Genomic DNA, 21,578 nt, shown 5'->3' with positions numbered 1-21,578 from the left:
AACTCTAAGTTTCACTGAAAGAACCAATTGTTATCTCTGATGCTGACCATTCTGAAAAGATCTGTGCTACTATACTCTTACCTAGAGATAGTTTGTATGGGTTTGCAGCTAGGTGGTTCAAAAATTTTGCTACTCAATTTTCTACTGTAGCTAAAATGATGTTTTTTTTTTTAAAGATTTTATTTATTTATTTGACAGATATCACAAGTAGGCAGAGAGGCAAGCAGAGAGATAGAGGAAGGGAAGCAGGCTCTCCGCTGAGCAGAGAGCCTGATGAGGGGCTCGATCCCAGGACGCTGGCATCATGACCTGAGCCGAAGGCAGAGGCCTCAACCCACTGAGCCACCCAGGTGCCCCTAAAATGATGGTTTTAATCATTTTTCATTACTAGTAGTGGAAGGAAGATTGACTTTGGAAATCAAAGAGAATATGGATTTGAATCCCAGCTCTGCTACTTTATAACTTAGAGATCATTGTAAAGTTATTTAATATCTCTGAATTTTAGTTTTTCATCATATATATAAGACAATAAAACCAATCTTATAAAGTGGTTCAGAGAATTAAGTGAGATATGTACTTCATATAAGTAGAGGTGGTAATCTGTTCATTTCTTTCCAAGAGTCACCCAGGCGCCCAAGAGTCTGATTTGTAATCTTAGCCTTGAATTTTTGGCTTCCTGTAGTGTATCACTAGGATTTTTTTTTTTTTTTGTGGATGTATATATTTCAACACATATAAAGCAAAAGTCATCATTCTCCCACTTCTTCCTATATTTACTGTCTCTACTAAGACATCAACATCTAGGGGCGCCTGGGTGGTTCAGTGGGTTAAAGCCTCTGCCTTTGGCCCAGGTCATGATCCCAGGGTCCTGGGATTGAGCCCCCTATCGGGCTCTCCGCTCAGCGGGAAGCCTGCTTCCTCCTCTCTCTCTCTCTGCCTGCCTCTCTGCCTACTTGTGATCTCTGTCTATCAAATAAATAAAATCTTTTTAAAGAAAAAAAAAAAAAGACATCAACATCTAATCATTCAAATTAATGACACTGGTGTGGCTTTCTTCTCTACCCCTAAGTCCATTTTATTCTAAGAATTGTCAGTTCTCTTTCCCACCTTACCATTCCCCCTATCTTAATGTAAACCTTGATTACATTGACAGTTTTAGGATCTTTTTTTTTTTTTTATTTATTTGACAGAGAGAGAGAGCACAAGTAGGCAGAGCAGCAGGCAGAGGGAGAGGGAGAAGCAGGCTCCCTGCTGAGCAGGGAGCCCAATGTGGGACTCTATCCCAGGACCTTGGGATCATGACCTGAGCTGAGCAGCCATTTAACCTACTGAGCCACCCAGGCACCCCCAGTTTTAGGATCTTTTTGACAAGTAAATTAGACTCCAGTCTTTTTCCTTCTTACCAAGTTATACACTGCTGCAGAGTCAGCTTTTTTTTTTTTAAAGATTTTATTTATTTATTTGACAGACAGAGATCACAAGTAGGCAGAGAAGCAAGCAGGGTGGGGGGTGGGGCAAGCAGGCTGCCCTATGAGCAGAAAGCCCAATGCAGGACTCCATCCCAGGACCCTAAGATCATGACCTGAGCTGAAGGCAGAGGCTTAACCCACTGAGCCACCCAGGTGCCCCCAGAATCAGCTTTTAAAACATGTTTCCCATTATGTTACTTGCTTTTTCAGAAACTTGCTATGTTCCACCATAGAGACTTTGCATGATCCACCCTAAAACTCTTATCTTATAGATGTGGGTGTGGGGCTCAGGGAAATTATTTTTTTGATTTGCCATGAAGGTCACCTGTGCTAGGGAGTGGCATGTTAAGACTAGTCCTTATCTCTGCTCACTCACAGATTAGTTCTTTCCACCATTGGAATATGGCCCCAACTCCTTAACATGGTTTCCAAGGCTTTTCCCATTCTGGCCCCATTATTTCCCTATCTTATCTTCAACTACACATGTTCCTACAGTCAACTCCTTTTAAGTGTTCTATGCTATTTGAACTCCCTGACAGTGTAATGCTGTTCTCTCTACCTGGGATATACTTTCCTCCTCCTGCCCTCAGTTGATGAAATTCTATCCATCTTTAAGTCCCAAGTCAATCTGATGTCTCTTCCCTTCCCTTCCATCAAGCCAGAAAATCAGATCCCCTACTCCTAGGTCTTGCATTACCTCTAACCACATTCAGCTTTGTGCTATGATTATTTGTGTACATGTCAGCAAGCCAACAGATTTTTTTATAAAGATTTTATTATTTGAGAGAGAGAGAGGGAGAGAGCATGAATAGGGAGAGGAGCAGAGAGAGAGGGAGAAGCAGACTTCCTGCTGAGCAGGGAACCCACCCCCAGTCAATAGATTTTACACTCTATTTGGGCCAGGCAATCTCCCTATACCTTATAGAAAGTAGCTAGTTACTCATTAACCTGATACCAGAGTCTATCAAAAATTATATTCTGATTCTTACCTTTATCTGTTTCGTAGGGTGCTAATCACATTGTTAAGAAATTAACAATATTGCTTCTGTAAAGGGAAGTATGGTCAAGGTGTGAGCTATCTCATTCCTTGAATATAAAGCATGCTAAGCCTAGCCATATACCAAGATAGTTATTCTAACTTTTCTTGGATTTCTGGCCAAGAGTAATCAAAGCCATGGAATTAGACTTGGGAATTAAACTCCTTTTTTTTTTTAAGCTACATTCAGTCCCTCAAATAATGATTTTTCCTTTTTATAAATAAATTTGAGAACATATCTTTTATATTTTTTCCTTTGATCCAGAATTCATTTCTGTAGAAGCACTGCCATTTATACCCACATCTGCATTGGAAGCACAGTTGTACCAAACAGTGTCTTAAAGTGTTGTTCAGTATTTCCTAAACTTGGCCCAAAGGGTCATTATTGTAGTTTTACATGACTAAGTTTAGCTGAACTGTTTGTTGCTTTTGTGTCTTTCTCTCATTAGAATAAGGACTGACAATGTTTGGTGAGTCAGATACAAACTGGAAAGCAGGTAGACAAATATATATTATTTGTACATTCAAGTTTACTTCAAAGAACATATGTAGAGGGACCCCTGGGTGGCTCAATTGGTTAAGCATCTATCTGATTTGATTTTGGCTCAGGTCGTGATCTCAGGCTCATGAGATTGAGCCCTGAATTGGGCTTTGGATTCAGCGTGGAGTCTGTTTGAGATTTTCTTCCTCTGCCCCGCTCCCTGCTTTCATGTCCTCTCTCTCTCAAATAAACAAAATAATTAAAAAAAACAAAACATGTATAAAATTAAGATTATTTTATCCAGGAAAAGAGATATTATTATCTGTGTCAGGGTCTTTTCTTCTTTATCTTATTTATTCCTCATAAGGGTATTATGAAGGAAGTACTTTTGTTATGGATGAGAAATCTAAGTTTTAGGAATGACCCAAACTCCCACTTAGATACATCTGTCTCTAATGTCAGACCTCCTTACCATGAGAGGCTTCTATGTTACCTTCCAATATGGGAACTAACAAGTAAACAAAAACAATAAAATTAACATTATTTTCAGACAATGCTTGAATTGGAAGAACGAGTACTACAGGTGGGAAAGTGGTGTGGACTTTTAGGAAGGCTGATTACTTAGTTCGCATCACAGGACTTTTATTGTGAAATGGCAGCCCAAGCTGCTTGGTCAAGCTCACCGTGTTCCGTTGTTGTCAAGGTGGTTAGAAGCAGTACCTGATGAACCGTGCATTCTGTCAGATCAGTTATGTTTTGTGGTAGTCAAGAGACCGGTGAGTAGTAGTTTTCACTCTTCAAATAAGGAAACTATTGGCTCATTTCTAATCTTACCTCTTCTGGACAAAGGTTGGAACTCCTTTGGTAATTACTAGGGCAAAAACTCCTTTGTAATTTCTGGGACAAAAACCAAACAACCTAGATTAATGGGTAGAGACTGGGTGATTTCAGGAGCATGGCTTTATGTATTCTTTGACTCTAAGGGATTTTAGAAAAGAATTTCTTAATAGGGGTTTTGTCCTCTGAATTTAAAGTACATTATACTGGGATGCCTGGGTGGCTCAGTCAGTTAAGCATCTGTCCTTGCTCAGGTTATGATCCCACATTCCTGGGATTGAGCCCTGCGTCAGGCTCCCTGCTCAGCAGAGTCTGCTTCTCTCTCTCTCCCTCTGACCACCCCCCCCACCCCCGCCCCCCGCTCATACTCTCTCTCTCTCAAATGAATAAATTTTAAAATCTTTAAAAAAAAAATAAAGTGCATTATACTTCCCCCAGTTGTTAAGATGGTTAAAATGTAAAAATAGTAAGAATTCGAACAAAAGCCAATTCTAATATATTATACTTAAAATATTCTTAATCCCATTAAAATGTACTTCGTATTTAAAACATATCATCTCCTTAAATCCGTATCAAAACCCCTGTAATGGGGCGCCTGGGTGGCTCAGTGGTTTAAGCCTCTGCCTTCGGCTCAGGTCATGATCTCAGGGTCCTGGGATCGAGCCCTGTATCGGGCTCTCTGCTCAGTGGAGAGCCTGTTTCTCCTTCTGTCTGCCTGCCTCTCTGCCTACTTGTGACCTCTCTCTCTGTCAAATAAATAAATAAAATATTAAAAAAAAAACACCTGTAATGGTAGGTATTATTCTCCTTTTTAGGCAGAAGAAACTAAAATTGAAAAGATATACAGTTCGTTCAGGTGAACAAAAGTTACGATTTCAAGTAAAATCTATCTTGACTTAAAGCCCTTGCTCTTTATATGATACCATGAGGTGTCCCCAGCTCTCTCTCCAAACCAAGTGGTCAGTGCCACAGAGTTTGGGGAGAGAGAGCAGCCAGAAGAAACTTGGATGTAGGTAGAACCTAATTTGGACCTGAACTTACAGAGATGCCAGTTTTACTTCCCCTGGGATGTAACTCAGAAGAGTGAAATATTTTACTCCAAATGTGACTTTGGAACAGACTTAAGTTCAGGGGAAGGCCAACTGATGTTTGCACAGTGAGGTCAGTCATAAAATGATGGAACTGGAAGAGACCTTAGAGATCATCTGGTCTAACCTCCTCATTTTACAGGAAACTGCAACCCAGATATTGAATCATTTGACCAAGGTTATAGTTTTTGAGAGAACCAGTAGAGGAGTGTGGTTCTGGTGGTCTAGGGCTTTCTATTCTCTCAAGGCTCACTACTGCCAGTCCTTGGATGCTGGAGAATCCTCTTCTGTGTCTAATATTCTGACTTTCTTTATTGCATAGGTATTTCAGTATCTGTAGACGAGATGGAATCAGCTCCGTTTAATAGACGGCAATGGACTTCAGTATCATTGAGGGTAACAGCCAAAGAACTTTCCCTTGTCAACAAGAACAAGTCATCGGCTATTGTAGAAATATTCTCCAAGTAAGTGCTGATCCTGGTCCAAAAGGACCATCTGTCTTGAGCAAACATTACCACCTGTCAGGGAAATCAGTAAAGGAAGTACATGGCGTAAAATGGCCTTATTTAGCACATTCTGAAATTTAAGCATCATACAAGGTGCTGTGGAGAAGGATGATAATAATCAGGAGAGACATTCTCTATCCTGGAAATTTTTTTTTTTTTGGGAAAAGAAAAAGTTACAAACAGAAAAGGTAATTATAAAACACATAGCTCTTAAGCAAAGTGTCAGCAAATCCAAAATGAATGAGAGTAGGGACCAGGAACAGAGTAGGGAGAGAAAGTGACGCTCATGGGCAGAAGCTAGTGAGGAAGGTTTTCCAGTTGAGATGAGTTCTGAGGCAAGTTTTGATTTAGTTGAAGGGAGTGTTAGGCATACTCTGTATCTGCATTACCCAATATAATAGCCACTACATATATACCTATTTAAATTTAAATTAATTAAATTTGAATAATATTTAAAATTCAGTTCATCAGCTGTACTAGCCACATTCCAGTGTAGTTGGTGGCTACCATATTAGAGATCACGGAAACATTTCCCCATTGCGTAACATTCTGCTGAACAGTGCAAACTCTGGGGCCAAACCGTGGCCTGCTGGCTGCCCATTTTAGTAAATAAAGGTTTATTGCAACATGGCCGTATCCATCTGTGCATTGTCTATGGCTGCTTCCATGCTACAGGAGCAAAGTTGCAGCAGAGACCACATGGCCTCAAAGTCTAGAATATTTATTATCTGATCCTTTAAGAAGAAGTTTGCTGACCCCTCTGCTTGGGCCATGAGTTCTTTGATATGAGGGTCCCTTTCCTGCTGATTTTATATGCCTAGCACGTGTATGGCAGTATATAGCACAGTGGCTGGAACAGAGTAGGCACCCAACAGATGTAGAAGGGATAGGATATGTAAATAATGTTCCAGGAATGGCAAACACATTGACTTTACTGAAACAGAGGAGGAGCTTAGGTCAGGTGGTAGGTTTACCTCATGAGTAGAGGTTTTAATTAATAGGAAGCTCTTTTACATTTAAGGGAAAAAAGATGGTCAAGATTTGAAGAAAATGATTCTAGGAGCTCTATCTAGCATACAGCTAAATACCAATAGGAGGTTTCGTTAATCTACAATGTCACCTTTTCTTCAGTAACATGCATCACGCACTTGCTCTGTGGAAAACATTGCCCTTCCAAGCTCTTGACCTTGGTTGCTGCTTAAGGTAGAGTGAAGGTGGAGGGAGACTGCATGGTCCTTTTACCTTCCACATTATGCATTTTGTATTACTATAATTTTATAACAAACATGTATTGTTCATATCAAAACAAGAAAATCAATGAAGATATTTCAGATAGAGACATGGAAAGCTCTTAAGATTTAATCCCTGACCTCAAGGAAATTAATAGTATAGGTTAGTATAATTTATATAGTAGATGAAGTCCCCTAACTTCCTTCATCTTCTGGGGTACCTGTTAATAATATGGTGTTCCAATTATCTGTTGTCACATAAGAAAAAAAATCCCCCAAATTTAATGGCTTGAAATAACGAACACTTATTTTGCTTGTGAATCTCCAGTTTGGGTAGGGCTTCCCTTGGCATTGGCCAGGGTGGCTCAACGATGGGCCCAAAATCATCCAAAGGCTCACTCACTCACAAGTCTGGTTGTTGCTGCTGGCAGTCCACTGGGATCTCAGCTAGAGCCCTACACATGGCTTTTCCATGTGGCTGCTTGGCTTAGTTAGCTAGGTTCCAAGGGCAAGCATCCAGAGGTAGAGGGAGGGAGGAAACTAAGGAAGAAGGGAGCCAGGGTCAGGGGTTGTATGGCCTTTTATGACCTAGCTTCAGACATTACACAGGATTATTGTTGCCACATTGTCTTCATTAGAAGCCAGTCCCTAAGGCTGGCTCATTTTCAGAGGGAGGGGAATTTGACTGTACTTTTTTTTTTTTTGCTTTTAAGATTTTATTTCTTCATCTGAGAGGGAGAGAGAGAGAGCACAAGCAGAGGGAGAGAGAGAGAGCACAAGCAGGGGGAGAGGCAGAGGGAGAGGGAGAAGCAGACTCCCCGCCAAGCTGGGAGCCCAACGTGGGGCTCCATCCCAGCACCCAGAAGTCACGACCTGAGTGGAAGGCAAACACTTAACCAACTGACCCACCTAGGCGCCCCTGGCTGTACTTTTTAATGGAGGGATGTCAAAGGTTTTTTTGGACATGTTTTAAAAACCATCCTATATGGCTTCCCTGGCCCCTCCCCTAAAGATTCAAAGTCCATGTTACAACAATGCAAGATGCTATTTTAGAAATAATTTCTTCTTTTCTAGAGTAGTCCATCCAGTAATCTGGGGCATTATCAAATATTTTATACAGGTAGTGCTCTGGTCTTACTTAGCAGGGTCTGGCAACCTAAGATTCCGAAAGCAGTTTGATAAATACCCACACTCACTCACACTAACAAGGAGCAGTTACGTAGGTGACTAACACTAAGAAATTTCATAGGCACGTTTCAGCCTTAACCGTCTAGCAGCATGTCAGCTTTACATTCAGATGTGTCTTTAATCTGACCACTGCTCAGCATCTGCACTGCTCTCACGCTTGAGTCCAAGCTACCTCCCACGTCTCCCCTTAGTTTTCTGCAGTGGGTCCCTGAATGGCCTCACTATTTCCACTTTTACTGCTATACAGCCAATTATCCACACTACAGACAAGGCGACCTTCAAGAACATAAAACAGATCACATCCATCATTTTTCAAAACTCTCTGGTGGCTGTTCTAATAGAAGATAAAAGGAAAGTCCTTGCACTAATCTAACTGGAAAAAAAAAAAGATTCTGATTCCATGTGTCTGGGATGGGGCCTAGGGATTTGTGTTTTCAGCAAGTATCCCAGGTGAATTTTACCTTCAGGGATATTTAGTTTACCTTCCATTGAAGAGATAGACTTGTGAAGAGATAGACTTGTGAACTCGCAGTGGTGAGCTTGAACATAAAACAGAATGAATATGGTTTCTGCTTGGTTCCAACAGAGGATCGTGGAAACCGACCATGAATAAAGGAAATAGGAAGGCAAGAAGTCCGACATGGAGAAATACAAAAGGGAGAAGTGACTGGTACAGTTCAGGTTAGCCAGGTGATAGAAGGCCTTGGATGCCATCCTAAGTTTGGGATTTAGTTAGATGAACAATGGGAACAGTTGAAGGTTTTCATGCAGAGAAGGACATGATCAGACTTGTATTTTAGAAAGATGTTTCTGGCAACGGTGTAAAAGGTAGACTGGCAAGGTGAGAGATTGATAGCATAGAGAAGAGCGGTAAGGCTCTCTCAAGAACCCAAGTAAAAGCTCTTGAGGGTGGAGGGCAGTAGGGATGGAAAGGAAGACAAGGAATTGAGACTTTGTTGAGATGTGATTAATGGGGCTTGGAAACTCCCTCTTCTGCAGAAAGACTTCTTCACATTCTTACCCTTTTCACCCTGGCTAGCCCCACCTCTTTGTAGCTGAACTTGACTTTCCCTCCTCTTGCATTCTGTCTCAGAGCCGTGGCCGCCTACTCTTTCTGCACATGCTTTCCTGAAATATCCTGGGGCCAGGAGTCAAGGTTGCAGCTCTCCTACATCTCTCCTACTGGTTCCCATCCATTGTGTTTCACTCCTTGTTCTGAAGTTCTAAACCTGTGCTTTGAGGCTCACATCTAACTAGAATCTTTTTATCCTCCCCCTCATTGCTGTGGTGTGCCAGCCACCTGGCCAAGCTCTTCACCTTCACTGAGGACACTAGCTTCCAGCTTCATTCTCTTCTCAGTGTCTCTCAGTGAGGGTGCTGTGGGCATTTTCCATGAGGCAGACCTTCCTTCTGCAGGATGTTCATCTTGCCTTCCTCCAAATGCTAGTAGTGCCCCATGACATTGTGGCATCCAAAAAAAAAAAGGGAGGGGGTGGAAGGGAAACCCCAGTAAGATTCCCTCACACATTCACACATTTTCAGAAGTCTCCCAGGGCCAGGAGGGCCCCCAGTGAAGAATCACAGGTCCACTGAACCTGTTTCATACTCTGGACTCTTAACTTCTTGATCTTCCCTACTTCTTCAACCTGCACATTATCTGTCAGGGCCTTTCATCCAGTCCCAGCCTTATCGTCACGCAGAATCCATCTCTGGAATGTACACTGGGAATACTCTCTCTGATTGCAGCCTCCTGTCCTAATACTCTTCCACTCTTTTATTCCCACTGATGCTGCTCTTGGGCCAAAACAAGACACCCAGGCCCTGGATTTCGATCTCCTTCCTGGCTTCACTTCCTTTCCTGCCTACCTCAGTTGGTCGCTTCAGTGCAACTCTCACCCCTTCCTCAGATCCCTTCCCACCGCTTTATTCTGTCATCTACCCCCTGCCCAGGCCAGTTCTCAAGATAGAGGAATCAGGTCTTGTAGCACTGATGAGAGTTAGGAAGTTGGAAAAAGCAGTTCATCTTCGGGGCCTTCTTAATCTTGCAGAGAGAAAGTAAAAAAGCAATCTTGGAGGTCACCTTCTCACAGCATAGCGGGGTGACTGTCTTCTCTCCATGAAGGTTATAAGGGCAAAGGACAGCTGTGCAAAACTGTAAGCCCCAAACCCATTAACAGAATCAGTGTGCCAGGCACCCTGCTAGATTCTTAATAGAAACAGATACTATTTCTAATCCTAACAAAAACAGTATGAGGGAGGGATCTTAGGCCTGTTTTATAGCTGAGAACACAGTGAGCGTACAGTATCTGGATTTGTTTCTATCTAGTCTTTTTCGTCTGATTCATATATTCTAATGTACTGAACAGGTTTTGAGGAGTGAACAGAATTGTATTTGGTAGGCTGAGAGGACGGTGGTGACATTGCAGAGAACCACAGGACGTATAGTACCACAGGGTGACAAGGTGTGATGTGTACCTAGGACAGTAAAGACCAGAGACTCGGCCTGGACCTCTTTTCCATCTCATGCTCAGCGGAGACTCTGAAGCGACATTGCTGATACTGCTTATGGCTTTTAGAGTTCACTCACCATAGGTTCCCAAAGCAGATCACCGGACTAGGTTCCACAAAGCAAATACCAACCTGGTGACCTGATTTTCCCTTGTTTTCAAATACCCCCAATTACGGGGTTTAGAATTCGTAAATCCTCCACAAGACTAGTTAAGAGACTGTAGGAAACCTTAGGAGGTTTCTGATCAGAGATTAATGTAAAAGTAGTATTTGGGGGAAACTTAATCTGGCTAAATGTTTATAGAATTAGCTGGGCTTTACTTTCTCATTTTTAGCACATTTTACATTTATTTGTACATAAGAGAAATTTTTCTAGCGTCAGAGCTTGCATCTTATGAGTCCTTTGTAGCTCCGGACTTGTTTCTTTTACTGAACTGCTATACTATATAAATCATTAATCTGAGGTAAGAAAGGTCCTATTGATGAGTCTATTCAAGAGGCTAGCTTTGGTTTTACTCGCCATTGACTTCAGCATGACATAATCCTTTGCTTGATTAAAATGTTACTCTTTTGGTGGAATTTGGTTTCTTGGCAGCAGACTCCTCTTTGACTCTTATATTTTTGGAAGTGAAGGGAATCTAGCTCAGTGGTTTCCAACCTATCTTAATTGAGTTCTTCAGAGGAACCTCAGGGGCCAGTTCTGGGAAGATGGGAAGAGAGAGAGAGAAAGTAAAAAGGGCTTTGAAGGGCTGAGCCTGAGACCTTCCATACCAGCCGTTCTACTTTGATCTCTTTCTTATGTTAGGTCCTAAAGATATCATTTGAAGAGAGGATTTTGCAGTAAAAAGAATTTTTAAATCCCTGATCTGGCTAACCTTTACCCCATTCCTCTCACAGACAAGGAACTTGATATCCAGCAATTATGATGCAGTTCCCACCCCAAGATAGTGGCAAAGCTGAATAGAGCCCACAGATCCCTGCCCCCCATCAGCCTCCCCTCATGTCACAGCTCCTCCTGCTCTTGTGATAACTTTCCCCATAACATCGTCTGAAGAAAGAACATGCTTTATATTTAGTCTTCTCTGACTGTTCCTCCTTCATTAAGAAAAAAAATGACCCTCAGATCTCTCTGGCTAACTTCCTTTCCCCCATGCACACACACCACCAACCCCCCCCCCCCCCCGGCCATTTTTGCTTCTCTGTAATATTTTAGTGGTGAAATAGTTCCAGAGGAAAATACATTGTCTAAAACTTGGGAGTTTCCATTATCCCTTTGCTCTATTTGAGGGCATACAAGCAAGAGTCATAGCTCAGGAACTCTATTCTGGCCTTAGAAAAGTTCGAGGCACTGTTATTACTGCCAAGATAATTTTAGCGTCCTCCATCAGCTGCCTGCCCCACAGCTGAGCATTAATGAGCAGTTGCAAGATTAAATTCTGTGTGTGAAGAAGAGGAGACTGGAGAACAAGACAATCTGGGGAGGGAAGAGGGATGAGATTTTAATTATAGAAATGCCACTGCAAATATTTTTTACCTCAAATTTGGGTCTTCACAATGCCTTTCCCTCCCCGGCCCCACAACATCGCCAAACTTCACCTTTTGTCGTCAGAATAAGGCTAGTTGCTCTGAGTTCCTTTGAGGAAAGTCTGAGGCCTGAATCCTAGTCTCACACTGAATTCAGCAGTATGTCACCTAAGTCTCTCTTAGCATCCTGAGAGTGGAAAATGGAAAAAACCCCAAGGCGATGACTTGGAAGAAAGCAGAGGTATGCAACCTTTCCTCCCTGTGTGTCTACTATTTAGCAATAGCTCATTATAAATAAAGGGTGAGGAGATTGGAGAGGGAGTTTCAAAACATAATTCAAGACAGCCACCAGCGTATACACCTGTGTCTTGCTGATGCCTCAGTGCTAAAAGGACAGGATTGAAGATGAAAACTATTCTGGGCTTCTTACTTTAAATCTATGTTTCTGTTAAGACAGTAAAGAGAAGGGAACCTTTGAGCTTATTTACTCAACTAACCACAGTGTAAATACTTTGCCTTGGAGAACAATTGACTGAAAATAAACCTGTCTGCTAATTGGTTCTGCCTCTCAGGATCGTATTATTGCTGTAGTATATACCGTAGATGATTACCCAGGGGGGTGTGGAAACAAGGTTCAAGGCCAATTGTTAAGTTCCTTTCCTTCTATAATCCACTTTTTCCCTGCATTTCCATTTCTAGAGACTGTCAGACAGATGTATTAGTGCAAGTGGGGAAAATATATGTACAAGAACACTCACCAAAGTGCTATTTGTAATGGTAAAAACTGGAAACAACCCAAATGCGCATTAAAGGGTATGGGTGAATTAATTATATTTATAATGGAAGAGGACTGCCAGGGTTCCCTGAGCCTTCTGTGCTTGTAGCCTTTGTCTCGCATGACTTCTCAGCACTTTGTCCTTCCCACATTTTTCCTTCTCTTCGCTTCTCTGGCAGTTTCGTGGTTTTCTACCACCTCTCTGTCTTTCCCTTGTCATTCTCTCTTATCTCCTCTTTCTTCTCTTCTGACTTGTAAATATTAGAGTCACTAGGACCTCTTCTCACACTACACACTCTTCGTAAATGATATCACTCATATACTCCCATGGCTTTACCATCTGTGGACAGACAAGTCCTAAATTTATATTACTAGCTCATATCTCTCTTCTGAGCTCAGACACATGTATCTAATCACTGCTACCACCAAATGGCTGGCACTGAACTCCTTATCTCCCCCATCCCCAAATTTTCTCCTCCAGAATTTCCTATCTTAGTAAACAGTGATTCCATTGACTCAGCTGCCAGAAACCTGGGAATCATTCTTGACTGCATCTCCGCCCTCCCTCATGGCCAGTCCTGTTGATTCCACCTCTGAAATACATCTCAAGTCTGTTCACTCTCTTTCTCTTCAAGACCACCAACCTGGATCATAGCCAGCATCACTTCCCACTAATGCCATCTCCTTTCTCAGCCCCTCCAGTCAATTCTCTAGACAGTCTCTGGAGTACTATTTTATTTTAGGCTACTTTTCAACTTTTTTAATTATCAGTTTCAGAGGAGGAACTTAGTGATTCATCAGTTGCATTTAACACCCAGTGCTCATTACATCAAGTTCCCTCCTTAATGCTCATTACCCTTCTATCCCTCCCCCCTACCCCTCCCCTCCAGCAACACTCAGTTTGTTTCCTATGATTAAGAGTCTCTATGGTTTACCTCCATCTCAATTTTCATCTTATTTTATTTTTCCTTCCCATCCCTTATGTTCATCTGTTTTGTTTCTTAAATTCCACATATCAGTGAAATCATATGGTATTTATCTTTCTTTAACTGACTTATTTCAGTTATTTAGTTCCATCCACATTGTTGCAAATGGCAAGATTTCATTCTTTTTTATGGCTGAGAAATATTCCATTGTGTATGTACACTACATCTTCTTTATCCATTCATCTGTGGATGGACATCTGGGCTCTTTCCATAGTTTGGCTATTGTGGACATTGCTGCTGTACACATTGGGATCCATGTGCCTCTTTGAATCACTATGTTTGTATCCTTTGGATAAATCCCTAGTAGTGTAGGGTAGCAGGGTAGTAAGCCGTAGGGTAGCTCTATTTTTAACTTTTTGAGGAACCTCCACACCGTTTTCCAGAGTGTCTGCACCAGCTTGCATTCCCACCAACAGTGTAAGAGTGTTCCCTTTTTTCTGCATCCTTGCCAACATTTGTTGTTTCCTGACTTATTAATTTTAGCCATTCTGACTGGTGTGAAGTGGTATCTCATTGTGGTTTGTTGTTTTTTTTTTAAGATTTTTTATTTATTTATTTGACAGAGAGAGATCACAAGTAGACAGAGAGGCAGGCAGAGAGAGAGAGAGGGAAGCAGGCTCGCTGCTGAGCAGAGAGCCCGATGCGGGACTCGATCCCAGGACCCTGAGATCATGACCTGAGCCGAAGGCAGCGGCTTAACCCACTGAGCCACCCAGGCGCCCCCTCATTGTGGTTTTGATTTGTATTTCCTTGATGCTGAGTAATGGGGAGCATTTTTTTCATGTGTCTGTTGGCAATTTGTATGTCTTCCTTGGAGAAATGTCAGTTTATGTCTTCTACCAACTTCTTGACAGGATATTTTGTTTCTTGGGTGTTAAGTTTGATAAGTTCTTTATAGATTTTGGATACTAGCTCTTTACCTGATAAGATATTTGCAAATATCGTCTCCCATTCGGTAGATTGCCTTTTACTTTTGTTGACTATTTCCTTTGCTGCACAGAAGCTTTTTATCTTGATGAAGTCCAAATAGTTCATTTTTGCTTTTGTTTCTCTTGCTTTGGAGACGTGTCTAACAAGAAGTTGCTGTGGCCGAGGTCATAGAGGTTGCTGCCTGTGTTCTCCTCTAGGATTTTGATGGATTCCTGTCTCACGTTTAGGTCTTTAAGTCATTTTGAGTTTATTTTTATGGAGCACACTTTCAAAAACATGAATAGGATCAGCACCCATTCCTTGTACCTAGGATTATGTTCAAAATGCTCACCGTGGCCCACAAAGACTCTGCCTCCCCCCACCATCTCTTGCCCTCTCCCTTTCTCACTGTGCTCTAGCAACACTGGAGTTCTTTGTGTAACTTATACACCTGAGACACTTTCTTGCCTAGGGGCCTTTGCATGTGCTAGTTTTCTGTGCCTGGAATGCTTCCCCCACCCGGACCTTGTTTTGCCTGGCCAACTCCCGGTCAAACTTCAGATCTCGGTCTAAAGGTCATTTTTTCAACAAGACTTTCCTTCATACATACAACACACACTCGCACACACCCCACCCACTGCCTTCTCAATTTGGTTCTTTTGTTAGGTTGTTTCATAATACTGTGTTCTTTTTCTTTGAAGGATTTATTGTTATATATGTGTGTGTATATTTGTGTGTGTGTGTATATATATATTCATGTGCTTATGTGTTTAACCTGTAAGCTGTCTGAGAGCAGGAACTGTATCTCTTTGGGTTATTTCTTTTCCTACTTTTCTCTAGTGCTTGGAACATATTGCTTAAATGAAAATTCAGCTGTTCTGAAATGGAGAAAGGGAGATGCCAAATAGTATGTACAGCGCTGCCTGGGTGGCTCATTCAGTTGAGTGTTGGCCTCTTGGTTTTGCGTAAGGTCACGATCTCAGGGTCGGTCCCGGGATTGAGTCCTATGTTGGGCTCCATGCTTAGCAGGGCATCTGCTTGAGGTTCTTTCCCTCTGCCCCCGCACAGTAAATAAATCTCAAAAAAAAGAATAGTATGTACAATATTGTCCGATATTTGTTATTTTTTAAAAATTGTATATTTTGGATGCTAATCCCTTATCAGATATATGATTCACAAATATTTTCTTTCATTCCATGGATTGCCATTTCACTCTGTTGATGATTTCCTTTGAAGCACAGACTTTGTTACACTTCAGTTTGTCTACTTTTTCTTTTATTGCCTCTGCTTTTATTCCAAGAAATCATTGCCAAAGTCAATCTCATGAAGCTTGGTCCCTATTTTCTTTTTTTTTTTTTTTAAAGATTTTATTTATTTATTTGACAGAGAGAGAGATCACAAGTAGGCAGAGAGGCAGACAGAGAGAGAGGAGGAAGCAGGCTCCCTGCGGAGCAGAGAGCCCGATGCGGGGCTCGATCCCAGGACCCTGAGATCATGACCTGAGCCGAAGGCAGCGGCTTAATCCACTGAGCCACCCAGGCGCCCCGGTCCCTATTTTCTTCTAAGAGTTTTATAGTTTTAGTTCTTACACTTAAGTCTTGAATCCATTTGACTTAATTTTATATGTGGTATTAGGTAAGGGTCCTACTTTTATTGTTTTGCCCATGGATATCCAGTTTTCCCAGCATCACTTGTTGAAAAGACTGTCCTTTCCCTGATAGATGGTCTTAGCACCTTTGTTGAGAAGCCTTTGACTACATATGTGAGGGTTTATTTCCAGATATGTCTATCTTTATGGCAATATCACACTGTTTTGTTGTTGTTTTTTTAATTGTGGTAAAATGTACATAACACGTAATTTATCATTTTAACCATCTTTAAGTATACAATTCAGTGCATTAAGAACATTCACATTGGGGCACCTGGGTGGCTCAGTGGGTTAAAGTCTCTGCCTTCAGCTCAGGTCATGATCTCGGGGTCCTGGGATCAAGCCCTGCGTCGGACTCTCTGCTCCGCAGGGAGCCTGCTTCCTCCTCTCTGCCTGCCTCTCTGCCTACTTGTGATTTCTCTCTGTCAAATAAATAAAATATTTTAAAAAAAAGAACATTCACATTATTGTGCAGCCATCAGCGCCATCCCCTTTTCTTTTTTATAGCTGCATAGTATTCAAACAGAAATAGGTTGTATTTTCTTTACCAGTCCTCTGCTAATGGATGTTCAGCTTGGCTTGTTTCAGTATTTTATTGTTACAGTTGATGCTGTGACAAATAGTCTAACATAAAGGTCATTTTTGCTTTTGTGAATATATCTATAGGACAAATTCTGAAACAAAATTGATGAATCACAACACTTGTGCTTTTGTGATTTTTGAAAAATTGACAAAATGCTTTCCATAAAGGTTTTATTAATTTACCCTCAGTACGTAGCTTTTTAAAAAAATGTATTTATTTGCTAGAGAGAGAGAGAGCACAAGCAGGGGGAGCAGCAGGCAGAGGGAGAACCAGACTCCCCACTGAGCAAGGAGCCTGATGGGGAACTCAGTCTCAGGAACCTGGGATCGTGACCTGAGCTGAAGGCAGATGCCTAACCAACTGAGCCACCCAGGCATCCCAGTATATTAGCTTTTTTAAAAAAAATCTTTTCCTACTTCATAGGTGAAGAATTTTAGTGTAGTTGGAATTTTCATTTTGCAATTGAACATCCTTTTTTGTTTAAGAACCATTTGATATCCTTTTGTGTGAACTGTAGGTTTGTATCTGGGCCCATTTTTCTACTAAGTTGTTTGTGGTTTTCTTATTGATTTGTAAGGGTTCTTTTTAATTTATGAAAATTAGTCATCAGTCTGTAATATAAGTTGCCAGGTATCTTTCCAGCTTGTCACTTGCCCATTATCTTCCATAACCTATTTTGGTCAATGAAATACCAGAGATTTTTGGAAGCCTTTCACCCTACTTTGTTAGAAAGCTCTGGTCAGTTGCAGCGTAATTCCCAGCCTGGTAAATGAGATGCTTATTAATATCTGATTGTTAAAATTCAAACAGTGTCAGAACTGGAAGAGACCTTAGAAATCTTCTCACATAGTTATTTAATTTTATAGATGAGGCCCAAGTAAATGGAGTGATTTAACCCAGGTTTTATAGCAGCAGGTAAGCCATATATATATGTGTATATATATATAGAGAGAGAGAGAGAGAGACAGACAGAGAGAGAGAGAGAGAAGCCTTTGACTATATTTGAAATATTATGTGCCAGAACCAGGGCATTTTTCTGGCCTTCATTTGAACAAAGTTATTCTGCGTAACACACACTAAGAGACTTCTGAACTTATGAAGGTATTTTTGAATTGAAAGTTGTTTTTGGCAGAGACAAGGGCCCCCTTCCCCATTCTGCTTTTTATCTTTTTCTCTCACTTCCTTTTCTTCTCCAAATGTCTTGTGAATTCAGAAATTCTACCTTAAGACAGAGAACAAGTGGGTCTTTTCTAAGGTGTGTTGATGCTGAGTTGTAGGCATGTAGGCTCAAGGAGAGTCATGGGGTGGGGATTCTCTGGGTAATAGCCCTTTCCGTGCTTGACTCAGAGGCCCTGAGGAAGCCAGGTGAGGTGGTTCTGTGGGTGGTCTGGGGATTTGCTGCAGTCTAGACCCCTGAGCCCATCTTTGTCTTCAAATGGAGAAAACCTAATCCCCCCTGAAAAGTCCTGGGACTTCAGTTGTTTCTCAGAGATCTTCTGGTCCAAGTAATAAAGATGATTAAAGTAATAATAAAATTAAAATAATTAAACCATACATGCCTGTTTATCAAATCTAAGATGCCATCCCCTGTAGCCTTGCCATATTTTATGCATCACTAAGAAAAAACACTACTAATTAAAAGGACCGATGCTTGCTTAGCACATAAACTTCTCTCACGTATCACCCTTATACATACCTAAAACAGTAAAGTAATTTTTCTTTCAATACCAAATCATAGTATAATTTCTTTAAAGACATTTTAAGTGACATTTAAAACATGTGCAATACCATCAAATACATTGAGCTAAAGTGACAATACCAACAGTTTAGATTAAATTCACACATGACCAGGAAGTATAACTACCTCTGCATCATTTGGCAAGAATTAGAAGATCTCAGAGGCATTAGTGTGGGGGAAATGTGCATCCTCGGGTCAATGCAGTGTTCTATCCTTTGACTAATTCCAAAGCATTTATTACACATGTGATCTCAGTCTTCACAGCAACATGGAAAGTAGATATATAAAGCCATTTTCTAGGTAAGGAAGCTGAGACTTGCCAGAGATCACAGTTAATGAGTGATTAAAAGTAAGACTTAAACCCGAGACTTTCTGCTCTACTTAGTCATTTCCCAGCATTTGGCCTCCTCTTGGATCTTTCTGTTAGACCAGACTAGATGACTGGAACAGTGCCAGAAGTGAGGGCCACTCTGATTTTGTGTTTCTTCTGATAGAGTTGATTAAAGACACTTGCTGGCAGAAATATATAGACAGAAGTCATTTCGTAAAAGATTTAAAAAGTAAAAATATAATTTCATTGAGGACATTCTCTTTCTCCCTCTCTTCTCTGAAGGTACCAGAAAGCAGCCGAAGAAGCAAACATGGAAAAGAGGAGAAGTGTAAGTACTGAGAAGCCCCGGGGGCTGTGGAGCTTCCTGAATGGAGCCTGGGTGGCCTAGCCACCTGCAGCCTCTGTGAGGCTTGGGCTCCACGTCAGCTGAGCAGGGCCTGAGGCCAGCTGGTCTGAACATGTGCCACTTAACAGGAGAATGTGGCTCGGGTGCAGGGAATCTTATTTTTCCACTGAAGTTCTCCTTTTGAACGTTTTTTTTTTTTCTTCCCTGAGTTGAGTGAAAGATAGAAGACCAAGTGCTTTGCCTGAGGTTAGGAAAACGGCTTACTACTTCTGCTCACATTAGAATACAGGGTCCCTTGGCTTCAGCCCTTGTTACGAATCACACCACCAGAATTTCTATATTTCTGCATTTAAATGGTAGCAGCTGTGCAGCTGTTGTCCTCCTCCTCTGGGTTCTTTGTTTAAAGCACACTTCTTGACCCACTCTAGTTAGCAAATTTCTCAGCTGCAGGATCCATCAAAGACAAAAACCTCAGAACAAGCTCTCTGCTCATAACCATTCTGTACTCTCCCTGCTGGCTAGCCTCCAGCTGGGCTGGAGCATGTATTTCTTTTGAAATCTTACTTGGTTTAGTCTTATGAGGGAAAAACCTCACATATTTGGGTAAGAATTCTTTAATTTGACTGGCATTGCAAAAATATCCTCCTGGCAGTTTTTAGTATCCAACCTATTTAAATTAGTACATAGCATGCCCCTGTCAATTTGTTCTCTCTAAGGGGGTAATGCTTACCAGGACTTTGGCTTAATTTTCCTGTAATTAAAAAATGGATCCCTCTCATGCACTGTAAGCAAAAGCTACCATCATTTCACTCAACTGTTGGTTTCTTTTCTTTCCTCCTCCTCTTTCCTGCCTGTTATTTTTCCTTTTCCTCCTTCCTTCTTTCCTTTCATTTATTCATTTATCGAGTATTCACAGATCACCTGCAACATGCCAAGCATTGTTTTAGGCACGCATACAGACCACATGACAGCCATCATGGAGTTTTACATGATAGTGGGAGAGACGAACTATAAAGAAATTGTGGTGATTAGTGCTAAGAAACAACGCAAAGCAGGTAAGAGGGATAGAATGTAGGCTGGTTCAGGAAAGCCTCTGATGAGGGGACATTGGAGCAGAGATCTGAGGATATGAACCAGGGAGAATAATGATTCAGGTGGAAGTAAGAATATATGCAAATGCCGTGAGGCAGGAACATTCTCAGTGCATTTGAGGAGTAGGAAACTGAGTCTTAGAGAGCCACTATGAAGACCTGGGCTTTAACTCTGATCACATGGGGCCTTTGGAGGGTTTGTATGTGAAGGAGTGATTTGATCTGACTTAAATTAAAAAAGAGAAGGGACGCCTGGATGGCTCAGTCAGTTAAGCATCTGCCTTCAGCTCAGGTCATGATCCCAGGGTTCTAGGATCATCCTGCACCAGACACCTTGCTCAGTGGGGAGCCTGCTTCTCCCTCTCCCTCTCGCTCTGCCTGCCACTCCCCCTGCTGTGCTCTCTCACTCTCTGACAAATAAATAATTAAGATAAAAAAAAAGAGAGAAAGAGACTATAGGAATATTGGCAGAAGCATGGAGACAAATTATAAGACAATTTCAGTGATTTAGGCAAGAGAGGATAACAGATTGGACTGGAATGGTAGCTCTATAGATAATGAAAAGTGGTCAGGATTTATACTGAAAGAAAGAGAAGGATCATGCATGGCAACAGTGGCTTAGACTCAAACACCTGGAAAAATATTATTAATAGAAATGGAGAAGACTGTAGTAAAAGCAGGTTTAGAGAAGGGAAGATGGTAGCAGCTCAGTTTGGGGATTGTTAAATAGGAAATGCCTTAAAGACATCCAAGTAGAGCTGTTATGTAAGAACCTGTATATATAAATCTGCAACCGAAAGAGATGAAGGCTGAAGATAAGATGTGTATGTATCACAGGATCAGTGGTATTTAAAGACATGAAATGTATGAGATCACTTAAAGAGTGAATGTAGACAGAAGAGAAGAGGTCTGAAGATGGAGCTCAGGAGCACCTTGATGTTTGAAAGTTAGAGAGATGAGGAGGAAACAGCAATAGAGATGGAGCAGGAGCAACTGGTGAAACAGCAGTAGAAACTAGAGAATGGGCACCAGAAGCCAAGTGAAGAAAAGGCTTCTTAAAGGAGAGTTATTAGCAGAGTCAGACACACAGAGGAGCTGGGAACTGACCACTGGATTTGGCAACACGAAGGTCACTGGTCACCTTGTGCTCTTTGGGAGTGATGGGATAAAGGCCTGACTGGAATAGGTTCTAGACAGTATGGATAGATTTCTGTGAGTGTAGACAAACATTTATGGGGCATCTCTTAGGTGCCAGATGCTGAAGACACAAAGAGGAATAAGATGCAGTCCTTGCCTTCAAGGGAC

General features: G+C 41.5%; 1 protein-coding gene across 5 annotated transcripts in view; it reads left to right on the top strand.

Moving 5' to 3' along the window:
* LIMA1 (LIM domain and actin binding 1) overlaps positions 1-21,578 on the top strand; it is an 88,590-nt gene that overhangs the window by 25,442 nt on the left and 41,570 nt on the right. For all 5 annotated transcript variants that reach the window (XM_046011321.1, XM_046011323.1, XM_046011320.1 and 2 more), the window contains 2 exons: positions 5,234-5,375; positions 19,119-19,164. In XM_046011321.1, the coding sequence (XP_045867277.1) occupies positions 5,257-5,375; positions 19,119-19,164 (165 nt within the window). In that variant the 5' untranslated portion in view covers positions 5,234-5,256. The remainder of the gene's footprint in view (positions 1-5,233; positions 5,376-19,118; positions 19,165-21,578) is intronic.

This window comes from Meles meles, chromosome 7, assembly GCF_922984935.1.
Source record: "Meles meles chromosome 7, mMelMel3.1 paternal haplotype, whole genome shotgun sequence".
In the NCBI taxonomy this organism is placed as follows: domain Eukaryota; kingdom Metazoa; phylum Chordata; class Mammalia; order Carnivora; family Mustelidae; genus Meles; species Meles meles.
Note: the sequence above shows the minus strand (reverse complement) of the source record. Positions and strands in the feature narration are given on the sequence as shown.